The 13,349-nt window shown below is 40.5% G+C and overlaps 1 protein-coding gene across 1 annotated transcript in view; it reads right to left on the bottom strand.

Moving 5' to 3' along the window:
• KLHL2 (kelch like family member 2) overlaps positions 1–13,349 on the bottom strand; it is a 157,995-nt gene that overhangs the window by 97,178 nt on the left and 47,468 nt on the right. Inside the window, exon 4 of the mRNA XM_043483833.1 lies at positions 7,273–7,394. Coding sequence (XP_043339768.1) covers positions 7,273–7,394 — 122 coding nt within the window. The remainder of the gene's footprint in view (positions 1–7,272; positions 7,395–13,349) is intronic.

Here is a 13,349-nt window from a genome sequence, read left to right as displayed (position 1 = left end):
CCCCAACACACCCTCAGGCTTACTAAGCCATGTGTGGCCCTAAAGCCCCACAGGACTGAGCATAGTCCCAGATTCAAGGTTTACAGTCTGTTCCCTAATGGGAATACGGATATGACAATACCAACCTTACTTAGCTCTGGTCATAATAAATGCCTAGCCCTTACTAAGCCTCTTTCCAGACAAGCTAGAACCTAGAAGCTGTAGGCTTGAATCACTGTTCACTCAGAGCAGCTCTTTCTGGATCAAAGGCACCATCATCAGTCTAACAGCAGGCATTACCACCACCACAAGACCCCACTGCAAGGGATCCTGTGGCACCTCATTCATACTTGAGAATTTATCACTCAACCTTGAACATTTTAATTTGGAATGCATACTACTCTCAACCTAAGAAATATTTATCTAGTACTTGCCCCTGTTCCACCCCGGATTAGCACCCTTATTCCTAGCTCCATTCATTCCTGGCTCAAACCTCAATCCAAACTGGACTTTTAATGAAGTCCCAGCATGTCTCACCTCTATATAAACCAGTTATCTAATCACGATGTTCCACAAGCTCTTACATAAGAAAGAACAGAATCATCCCCACTTTGTAGACAGGCTCAGAGAAGTTAAGGACTTTGAACAAGGTCACACAGTGTTTAAATAGTAAACCCAAGATTTGAATCCAGCTTAAAGTCTATACTCTATTCATTATGCTTTCTGTTCCTTGTTCATTTCTTGTAGCATCAGGACCATAAGTACACGCCAGAGTATTCAGCAGATATTCCATCAACATCTGTTTAACTGATAGGATTTCTTCAGTGTTCATTTTAAAATAAATTTTCATCAACGGGCATCTCATCCCAGTGTTGATCTATCCAATGCAGAAATACAGAAAGAGTATCCTTTCAACAACTCCCACTTAGCCAGTGGCCTGACTGACCACCTCTTCCCGCGCTCTGTGAACGTGAACAGGCCTGTACGCTTCGACCTCTCCTCTCAGCTGACACGCAATTCATCAACACACGTGTGTTAGATCTGTCTGGGGCATATGCACTTGCTACTGAAATAATTTAAATACCTATATGTAATCCAATGAAATGTGAGTGTAAAAAGAGTGCTTTTATGTGAAACCGAGCTTGATTGCTTTAGAATGATTTGATCAATATGTTACTACAAAAATTTTTTTAATCAAATTAGACGTGTGAAGAATGTCAGAGAAAGTCTATAGTCTGAGGAAGACTTTGCACTGAAATTTCTTTTCAAGTGTCTCAGTTCTTTTTCTAATTTTAATTTTATTTATTTATTTTTGGCCATGCTAGGTCTTCGTTGCTGTAAACAGGTTTTCTCTAGTTGCAGCAAGCGGAGGGCAGTGCACTGGCTTATCATTGCCATGGCTTACCCTGTTGTAGAAACATTACTTTGCCAACAAAGGTCCGTCTAGTCAAGGCTATGGTTTTTCCAGTGGTCAAGTATGGATGTGAAAGTTGGACCATAAAGAAAGCTGAGCACTGAAGAACTGATGCTTCTAAACTGTGGTGTTGGAGAAGACTCTTGAGAGTCCCTTGGACTTCAAGATCAAACCAGACAATCCTAAAGGAGATCAGTCCTGAATACTCACTGGAAGGACTGATGCTGAAGCACCAAAACTCTGGCCACCTGATATGAAGAGCCAACTCATTAGAAAAGACCCTGATGCTGGGCAAGATTGAAGGCAGGAGGAGAAGGGGACGACAGAAGGCTAGATGGTTGGATGGCATCGCCAACTCAAAGGACGTGAGTTTGAGCAGGCTCTGGGAGATGGTGAAGGACAGTGAAGTCTTGCCTGCTGCACTCCATGGGGTTGCAAAGAGTCGGACACGACTGAGCGACTGAACAACAACAACGTCCTGTTGCAGGGCATAAGCTCGAGGGCGAGAGGGCTTTGGTAGCTGCAGCAGGTGGGCTCAGTAGTTGCAGCTCACAGGCTCTGGACTGCAGGGTTGGTAGTTGCAGCACATGGGCTTAGTTGCCTCATGGTATGTGGAATCTTCTCGGGCCCGGGATGGAACCTGTGTCCCCTGCACTGGCAGGCAGATTGTTAACCAGTGGACCACCAGGGAAGCCCTCAAGTTTCCCAGTTCTTGCTGTACTTTAAGAACAAGCATGTGTCTCTCCAAGCAGCTGGCTGTACTTAGTTTTACAACAAAATACTGGCATAATTTGTACAGTAACATGTTTGGGATTAAATATTTAGGGTAAACAAGTGCTCTTTAATAATTTCTCCACTTCAACAGCCTTTTTTTGATTAAGTGCCCAATTGTATCAACAGGCATCCTACCGTGGAAGCCCTTCCTGAAATACCCTCCTTTCAGGCGCCCTCAAGTAAAAGGCTCGACAATGACACACTGCTGACACTTCTGATCTCAAACAGACATGCTAGTCTACACAACCAAGAAAATGGACACACCATGTTCAGTTTTCTATTGTACTGCTGCTGCTGCTGCTAAGTCACTTCAGTCGTGTCCAGCTCTGTGCGACCCCATAGACGGCAGCCCACCAGGATCCCCCGTCCCTGGGACTCTCTAGGCAAGAACACTGGAGTGAGTTGCCATTTCCTTCTCCAATGCATGAAAGGAAAAGTGAAAGTGAAGTTGCTCAGTCATGTCCGACTCTTAGCAACCCCATGGACTGCAGCCTACCAGGCTCCTCTGTCCATGGGATTTTCCAGGGGATAGTACTGGAGTGGGTCGCCATTGCCTTCTCCCTCTATTGTACTGAGGTTGTGTTAAACATTCCAGTGAGTTTCTCTTGAAAAACTCTTGCTTTAATTCTGTTCCTTTTGAAAAGGGATGAGCTTTTCTATCTCAAATAATTTCAGTTTATGCAACACACAAGTTTCATGAACTGTTTAAAACCAGTCCATTCAAAATTATATCAGATGCTTCTTAAATTCTGGTATGATAAAAGTTCTAATGTAGACAGAACCTGCAGACAAACACTCATAATATTAATTTGGGAACAAAATCATTACTTACATTGGCACTGTCTATTAAGAGTCTTACCTTAGTTTTTCACACTTAGTTTTTCAAATGAAAAACTCTTATCTACCTTTACCAAGTCAAAACAAATACCCAAAAGCTGAGAAGTAAAAATGCATGTAACAAAACCAAAAATTTAGCAATGAAGTGAATGTTTTTAAAAATTCAGTATTCTTTAGGATTCTTCAACATGTTAATCAACACATCAAATGAAGAATACAAAACCTTCAATAATTTGGGGATACCAAAAAATTTTTTTGAGTTATAAATGTGCTTTTATTTTTAAATTCACAAACTTTTTAAGTAACACTAGTAGTTAACGACAACTTAATAGTTATTGTGTGATGCTGAACTAATTACTTAACCCTCCTGAGCTTCCTCATTTGAAAAATGGAGTAATATCTATTTACTATGCTGATGAATATCAACAAAGGCATATGTAAAATGCCTAGCATACAACTGAAAATAAACCCATGTAAAAACCCTTCATACACACACACACACACACACACACATGTACACAGAGTCAAGTATTTTCAGTGGGGGAGGTAAGGGGAGACAAAGTACAAGAATTCTCTGAACATGTATGCAAAACTCTGTGCATATATGCTTTAGTGCCCTTTACTTGGGAAAAAGTTCACAGTTTTTCATCAGCTTCTCAAAGATTCCATGACCCCAAAAAAGTTTAAAAGACTACTTTTATAGTAGCCTTTGGCTTTATTTTCCCTGTTCCCAGATTTATAAAGTTCATAAAATTTGATTGGATACACTAGACACAAGTAATTTAAATTATTCAACAGCAACAACAGCAAATAAAAGTTCAATTTAAAGTGTGGTCATGGTAAAATATTCTCCTTTTATTTCTCTTAAAAAAATTCACTTGACTCAAATTATTAAAGCAATTAAAAGCAACTACTCAAAGTCAAAATCAAAATTTGAAAACCTAAACAAAAACCAACAGCAATACCAAAAAAAGAAATCAGGAAACCTTAAACAGTCAAAATGTAAAACCCTATTATTAATACTTATATAATAAAGTGACATTTATTCCTCCTTTAGAATTAACTTTTCAAACTACTTAATTCCCTTATTCCAACTCAAAGTTAACATAACCTTCACTTCAAACAGTTTTTTTCTATATTTTAAATTTGCATAATAAGGAGACTGTATGGTATCACAAAAGTGACCCTTAACTAGGAATCAGGGAAATCAGGCTTATGGTCCTGCTCTGTCACCAGCAGACTCTATAAAGACAGCTGTGAAGAGTCAGTTGTTCAGCATTCTATGGCACTATGTATGATTCTATATAAAACATGCAATCCCAAAGTAGAATACTAAGATACCTGCTATCCTAAGACTATACTTTATTATTAAAGAGAAATGTACAAAAGGAAGTTTACCTACCTACCTGACAAAAGATATGATTCTAGGTCTCATGAGAAAATCTATCCACAACAATAAACCGTTGAATTACAGAAAGTTTTATCCCCATTGCCAGCACGTTCAAGGCAGATATACTCAGAGCAGGACTTCTAGTTAGGACTATTGAAAACTTCAGCTTCACATTAATAAGAACACCATATACCTCCCCAGAATTGTTTCTTTCCTTAAGGTGAAAAGCATTTAGAAGAAAGATCTCCAAAGTGCAGACAGACAAACATACACAAAATAGAGGAAACAGCAGTTTAGCATATCTTAAGAGTTAAGCCCTTACTTTGTACTTTATTTTAAAAAATACTTGTTATGGAAAAGGTAGCTTATTGTAACCAATTTTATTTCCAAACTGACTTTTCCAAAATAAGTATTCTTCAATGGAGCATAAAATAAGGCTTCATATACCAAGATACCCCTACATACCTCTTCCAAAAAACAACAAAACAATACAACCAAATACAACTCTTTGAATGTATTCCTGTAAGAGTCAGCAATACATACAAAGGGAAATTAGCAGGACAAGAGGTTTTCTGAGAGGTGTGATGACTAACATTTCAGGACTGGAACATGACAGCTATTAAAAGAAACATGAAAGGTATTCCCAGTTCCTCACAGGCCAATGTCTTTACTGCAAGAATTACTACAAACAGCATTCAGGGCTGAATTCACACAGTCCAGTCTTCTAGGCCTAAACCCTTTTTGTAATTTTACCCAGGTGACACATTATGTGAATCAAAGAAACCAGTCAGTAGCTCATTTACTGAAGGCCAGATACGGGACACAATGAGACTCTGCACTAAAACTAATAAAAAGAAGGGACAAAAGAAACCCAAGATCAGGGTTCTTGTTGAAATAATGCCCCAGAATCCAGCAAATAGCATTACTGGTACAGAAAAGATCAGAATGAGATAACATGTACCAAACATTTCCTCCATGTTTAAAAAAATGTTCACAGAGCATCTGATTCACACCTTTATATATGACTTCAGGATCAACCAAGGCTTTTCAAATGCTTTACCTTATGAATGAGACTTCCAAGCAGAGATTTATTGAGACTATCTAGCAAGGATCACCAGGAGGCCTCACCACTGCCAATATATAAAATTTAATAACAGCATGTCCTAACAAGTTAAAGTGCAAAGATTTCAGTCTCCCAACTCAAATATTCTGTGGCATATTTCATATGCCATAATTACAAGGAACAGAAGATTTCCTATTTGTGCAAGTAGAATTTATACAGATTATTTCTTAAGAAGTTAGCCCTAGTTCTTTTTGCTATCCTCAAAACACAACTAATCTATTGGAAGGAGTATAAATAAATACAAACTTTTAGATGGCAGTCTGGCACGTCTATCAGAAATTAAAATATGCATGTACCTTTTGATCCAGCAAGTATATGTTGAAGAATCTATCCCATGAAATTTAATGCAAATATAAAAATGCTCATTCACTGCAACATTTTTTGTAAAGGTGAAAAATCACATATACTAACTAACACATGGGAGAGCCCACAGAAGAAATGAGGTGGACCCATATGTATTGACATACAAAGAATTTCAAGACACTTTGCTCAGTGAAAAAGCAAGTTACAGAAGAGCAGGTATAATAAAAATATACTTTTGTCAAGAAACTTGTGTATGTGTGTGTGTGTAACTGCAGAGAAAACAGTCTTAAAGATTAATAGCAAACAGAGTCTACCCTTTAGGGAACAGAGTGTGGGATGGGTAAGTACAAAGAGAAGTATAGTTTTAAACAGGGACTTTTACTTTCTACTCCACACACACCTGTATTAAACATGTGCACCATACATATAAAACATTCACTCTTTATAGAAAGTAAGAGAGATGCAATGTCAAATTTTAGCTGAACTCTAGAATCACTAACAGAGGATGCTGAAACAGTCAAAGAAGTAAAGGCTCTTGGGCATCAGAAACACCCTTTACAGACTTAACCTTCCAGGAAACAATGGAAAAAGTGGGCAGCACTGACCAGTACTTATAAATGAATATGTCATGTTTTCATAAAAGAACAAGCATCATTCAGAGAACTAAAGACTTTGTGTCTTAGAACTTTAAGAAAGATAATGAAATCAGAAATATTATTAAAAAGCTATAATCATTCTAAATGTCTCTTAAAAATATAGTTATAACAACAAATTCTGTTACTTTGGTACTGTTGACTAAAAAATACAGTCCCAACCTCAAAGCAGAGTTATTTTATTTGGTGGGAATATTTAGGACTTGGAGTACAGGAGGCAGCGTCTCAGTAGCCCTGAGAGACTGCTCCTAGGAGGCAGGAGGGAGACAGTCAGGCTACCTATAAGTTTGCCACAAAGTGGGCAGGCAGTCTGAACATCAAAGATTATTGGTAAGTAAGAAAAATCAGATATCAAGTTAAGGAATTTAGCATTCTTCTATGTAGGGAAGGTGCAAGCATCTGGGATTATTGAAGTCATGCCTTTCATATGCATCTCGGCTAACTGGGGTCAGCATACAGCATATTTACAGAGATCTTTTCCTCTCTTGAATTCCCTTGGGGCCTTCTGGCTCACACAGGAGGGCTGTAATTGCTGATAGCTGTGACATCCTTAAGTTCCTTTTGCAGGGAGTGCGGACGCTTGTCAGCATGGCTCAGGAATTCAGGGCTGCTGCTTGCCAGCATTGCTTAGAAATCCACAGTGGAGAGCCAGAATCTCAGAGAGCTGTGGCACTTTGTTTACTGATATGGCAGGAAACACTCCATTTCACAATACAAAGTATCTGTGCACAGGTATGCTCTTTTGCATTAGAAAACTGGCACGTGTAGAGAACCACATGGTACGAGCTGTCGCCCTTACCTGTACATTCTCTTCTGTCACCTGAATCTCTGCTGTGTAAACGTAGTCGATCAGCATCCTCAGGGTCCAGCCGTCCACCTCCTTGATACGGACTCTCTTTGCTCGGCTCTCACTCATCTCACCTAAAATATAAGGAGCAATGTTGACACTGCACCAGACACCCAGCAGGAAGACCAAGGCCAGGCAGATGGCCAGCCACGCACTGTATTCAGCAGGCAAAACGGTCAGCCCCTTCAGCAAGCCTACAATATTCCCTTACCTCCCGTAAAAGCTTACCTGAACAAACCATACAAAGTACCTCTGTTACCCACTTATACCTGAAAATTACATCACGGTGATGAACATGCCACATGTCCAACTGCATGAACTCTTAACACCTGTGGCATTATAGATTCACAGTCTGATGCTGTCCATGCCGTTTTTTGGTCCATGCTGTGGATAAAGAATGTCATCTGCCATATCAGTCAACAAAGGATGTTGCAGCCATCAGTCACTGCAGGCCACCCCAGACTGTACACCACGAGGGAATTCAGAATGGGGGGAAAAAAAAAAACAGGCAAACTAATATATAATAAAGGAATGATTTAAATGAGCCCAGATTCGTGTATCTTCCCATACACAGAAAAGCACTAAATTGACTTGTCAGGTTTTTCATCTTTAGATGTTCCGACTACCTGCTTTTTTTATTTTTTATTTTTGCAAAAACTCCTCCATACCCTGGCTCCTCTCTTATTTCTTCAGATCATTCCCTCAGAAAGAGCTGAGAGGCTACCCCCTGGGCTCCAAAAGTCCTCCAAAAGTCCAATGAATAAAACATAATGCACACTTCTAATGTGTGCATTTTTTTAGTTGACAATGCTTTAAAGCAGTTTCTTTCCCTTTTGAATTTCAACTCATGACTAGAACATAGTGTTACCCCATGAGGCTAACCGCCAGGTTCATAGCACTCATTTACAAGCACTCCAGGGCCTGCCCCTGCCCTCAGGAAGGACACACCTCTCAGGCAGGAAATAATCAGAACACAAATTACACAAAATGCCAAGGAAATGCAAGACAAAAGAGGGATTTTAAAGAGGTGAGTCAACCAAAGCAACTGTCAAAGGGCTTTCTAGCCCAAAATCCATTCCTGCTTGTCATATGTAGCAACTTAATAATCAGGTAATTTCCATACCACCATTTATAACCACTATGCTAAAGCCTTTGACTGTGTGGATCACAACTGTGGAAAATTCTTAAAGATATGGGAATACCAGACTACCTTACCTGCCTCCTTACTTGACCTCCTGTATGCAGGTCAAGAAAATATAGTTAGAACCAGACAAGGAACAACAGACTGGTTCAAAATTGGGAAAGGAGGCGGCGGTCCTAAGATGGTGGAGGAATAGGACAGGGAGACCACTTTCTCCCCCACAAATTCATCGAAAGAACATTTGAACGCCGAGCAAATTCCACAGAACAACTTCTGATTGCTGGCAGAGGACATTAGGCACCCAGAAAGGCAGCCCATTGTCTTCAAAAGGAGGTAGGACAAAATACAAAAGATAAAAAGAGAGACAAAAGAGGTAGGGACAGAGATCCATCCTGGGAAGGGAGTCTTAAAAAAGAGAGAAGTTTCCAAACACCAGGAAACACACTCTGGCGGGTCTGTGGCAAGCCTTGGAATCTCAGAGGGCAAAATAACCAGAAGGAAAAATAAATAAATAATTAAACCCCACAGATTACCTGCCTAACAGCAACTCCCAGTGGAGCAGCAGCCCAGACGCTCACATCCCCCACTAGCAAGGTGCGGGGGGCGGGGGGCGGGGGGCGGGGGGGACAGGGAGGAGCGGGCTGCATTGCTTAGGGTAAGGACCAGGCCTGAATGCCCTGAGGGCAATCTGAGGGCTCTAGCTTGAGATAGCAACCCAGACTGTGGGATAGCTATCCTGCGATCACATGAAAAGCCCTAACCTAAGACACCGCCAGGCCCACTCACAGAACAAAGGACTGAGCAGAGTTTGCCAGCAGCAGACCAGCCCATCCCCCGCTCGAGACAGGCAGGGGAGGACAGCAAGAGCCGGAAGGGGGCAATCGGCCCCAGAGAGGCACCCGATACCAAACTGCAAGCAGACTTCTCTGCTAACCAACACTTCTTGGGATTCTGGACAATCGACATCCACCAGAGGGTTGCAGCCAGAGACCAGCTCCCCAGAATAGACACACAGCACACCTAAGAAGGCGCGCCCATTGTACACCCAGAAAACCTAGCGGCTGGAACGGGGGAGGGGGTAAGCCGCAGCCTCCAACTGGGGGCAAATACGCATGACAAGCACCTGGTCACCTGAGCTGCTTGGGCCTGGGCCGGGCGCAAAACGCAGGCCCAACCAAGTCTGCGCCTTTGTGGAGTACCCGAGACCCTGAACCTGAGCAGCTTAGACCTGGGAAGTGCATGTAAACCAGGGCCTGCATCAGACAGTTCCTGGCAGAGCAACCTAGAGTCTGAGCAGTGTAGACGGGGAGAGCACACACGCCATGAGCGGGGGCAACCCCCGTGTGAGCACTCGCCAGTGACAGTTGTTCCCAGTGTTCCTCCCTCTCCAAAGCACGACTGACCAAGCGAGCCTAAAACAAAAAAATAGTGACCACCACCGCACCCCTTGTGACAGGGCGGAAATTAGACACAGAAGAGACCAGCAGACAGAAGCTAAAATAAACAGAGGGAACCGCTTTGGAAGTGACAGGTGCAACAGATTAAAACCCTGGAATTAGCACCAACTACATAGGAAGGGGCCTATAGACCTTGAGAAGTACAAGCCGGACCAAGGAACTATCTGAAGATGAACTGACCCCACACTGTCTGCAACAGCTCCAGAGAAAGTCTCAGATATATTTTTACTACTATAATTTTTTAAATTAAAAAAAAAAATTTAAAAAAACTTTTTAAATTTTTTACTTTTAGTTTTTTTTATTTTTTAAGTCCCCATTACTCCTTTAATTTTCACTTTTATAACCTACTATTACCTTGCAAAAAAAAAGGCCCTATTTTTAAAACAAACTTCATATATACATATTTTATAATTTCTGTGACTTTATTTTTTTTGCTTTTTGCTTGTTTTTGTTTGTTTTTTTGTTTGTTGATTTGATTTTCTTTCTTTCTTTTTTTTTTTTAAATATTGTATTTTTGGGAATTTAACCTCTACTCAAGATTTTTAATCTTTGCTTTTTGGTATTTGTTATCAACTTTGTACCTTTAAGAACCCAACCTTCAGTACCCATTTTCACTCAGGAGCAGGATCACTAGCCTGATTGCTCTCTACCCCTTTTGACTCTCCTTTTTCTTCACCAGGTCGCCTCTATCTACCCCCACCCCCTTTTCCTCTCTGCCCAACTCGGTGAATCTCTTTGTGTGTTCCGGGCTGTGGAGAACACTTAGGGAACTGATTACTGGCTGGACCTGTCTCTCCCCTTCTGATTCCCCCTTTTATCCTCCCGGCCACCTCTGTCTCCTTCCTCCATCTTCTCCTCTCTGTGTAACCCCGTGAACATCTCTGAGGGGTCCAGACTGTGGCGAGCACATAGGGAAGCGATTACTGGCTAGCTTGCTCTCTCCCTTTTGATACCCCCTCTGTTCCTCCTGGTCACCTCTAACTCCCTCTTCCTTCTTCTCTTCTATGTAACTCTGTGTACCTCTCCGGGTGTCCCTCACTGCGGAGAAACTTTTCATCTTTAACCAAGATGTTGTATCATCGGTGCCGTATAGATGGAGAAGTCTTGAGGTTACTGTAAGAATAAGACTGAAAACCAGAGGCAGGAGGCTTTAGTCCAAATCCTGAGAACACCAGAGAACTTCTGACTCCAGGGAACATTAAACGATAGATAGGAGCTCATCAAACGCCTCCATATCTATACTGAAATCAAGCACCACCCAAGAGCCAACAAGTTCCAGAGCAAGACATACCATGCAAATTCTCCAGCAACACAGGAACATAACCCTGAGCCTCAATATACAGGCTGACCAAAGTCACACCAAACCCACTGACATCTCAAAACTTATTACTGGACACTTCATTGCACTCCAGAGAGAAGAAATCCAGCTCCACTCACCAGAACACCGATACAAGCTTCCCTAAGGAGAAAACTTTGACAAGCCACCCGTCCAACCCCACCCACAGTGAGGAACCTCCACAATAAAGAGGAACCACAGACTGCCAGACCACAGAAAGGCCACCCCAAACATGGCAATATAAACAAGATGAAAAGGCAGAGAAATACCCAGCAGGTAAAGGAAAAGGATAAATGCCAAAAAAAAAAAAAAAAAAGAGGAAGAGATAGGGAATCTACCAGATAAAGAATTCAAAATAATGATAGTGAAAATGATCCAAAATCTTGAAAGCAAATTGGAGTTACAGATGAAGAGCCTGGAGACAAGGATCAAGAAGATGCAAGAAAGGTTTAACAAAGACCTAAAAGAAATAAAAAACACTCAATATATAATGAATAATGCAATAAATGAGATCAAAAACACTCTGCAGGGAACCAACAGTAGAATAATGGAGGCAGAAGATAGGATAAGTGAGGTAGAAGATAGACTGGTAGAAATAAATAACACAGAGAGGAAAAAGAAAAAAAGAATTAAAAGAAATGAGGACAACCTCAGAGAATTCTGGGACAATGTAAAACACCCCAACATTCGAATCATAGGAGTCCCAGAAGAGGACAAAAACAAAGACCATGAGAAAATACTTGAGGAGATACTAGTTGAAAACTTCCCCCAAATGGGGAAGGAAATAATGACCCAAGTTCAAGAAACTCAGAGAGTCCCAAACAGGATAAACCCAAGGTGAAACACCCCAAGACACATATTAATCAAATTAACAAAGATCAAACACAAACAACAAATATTAAAAGCAGCAAGGGAAAAACAACAAATAACACACAAGGGGATTCCCATAAGGATAACAGCTGATCTTTCAATAGGAACTCTTCAACCCAGAAGGGAATGGCAGGATATACTTAAAGTGATGAAAGAAAATAACGTACAACCCAGATTACTGTACCCAGCAAGGATCTCATTCAAATACAAAGAAGAAATCAAAAGCTTTACAGACAAGCAAAAGCTGAGAGAATTCAGCACCACCAAACCAGCTCTTCAACAAATGCTAAAGGATCTTCTCTAGACAGGAAACACAGAAAAGATGTATAAACTTGAACCCAAAACAATAAACAAAATGGCAACAGGATCATACTTATCAATAATTACCTTAAATGTAAATGGGTTGAATGCCCCAACCAAAAGACAGACTGGCTGAATGGATACAAAAACAAGACCCCTATATATGTTGTCTACGAGACACCCACCTCAAAACAAGTGACACATACAGACTGAAAGTGAAGGGCTGAAAAAAGATATTTCATGCAAAAAGAGACCAAAAGAAAGCAGGAGTAGCAATACTCATAACAGATAAAATAGACTTTAAAACAAAGACTGTGAAAAGAGATAAAGATGGACACTACCTAATGATCAAATGATCAATCCAAGAAGAAGATATAACAATCATAAATATATATGCACCTAACATAGGAACACCACAATATGTAAGACAAATGCTAATAAGTATGAAAGGGGAAATTAACAATAACACAATAATAGTAGGAGATTTTAATACTCCACTCACACATATGGACAGATCAACTAAACAAAAAATTAACAAGGAAACACAAACTTTAAATGATACAATAGACCAGTTAGACCTAATTGATATATATGGGACATTGCACCCCAAAACAATGAATTTCACCTTTTTCTCAAGCACACATGGAACCTTCTCCAAGATAGATCACATACCATAAATCTAGCCATAAATCTAGCCTTGGTAAATTCAAAAAAATTGAAATCATTCCAAGCATCTTTTCTGACCACAATGCAGTACGATTAGATGTCAATTATAGGGGGAAAACTATTAAAAATCCCAACATATGAATGCTGAACAACATGCTGCTGAACAACCAACAAATCACAGAAGAAATCAAAATATGCATAAAAACGAATGAAAATGAAAACACAACAACCCAAAACCTATGAGACACTGTAAAAGCAG

This window comes from Cervus canadensis, chromosome 1 (genome assembly GCF_019320065.1).
Source record: "Cervus canadensis isolate Bull #8, Minnesota chromosome 1, ASM1932006v1, whole genome shotgun sequence".
Taxonomy (NCBI): Eukaryota; Metazoa; Chordata; class Mammalia; order Artiodactyla; family Cervidae; genus Cervus; species Cervus canadensis.
This window is presented reverse-complemented; position numbering and strand designations above follow the sequence as displayed.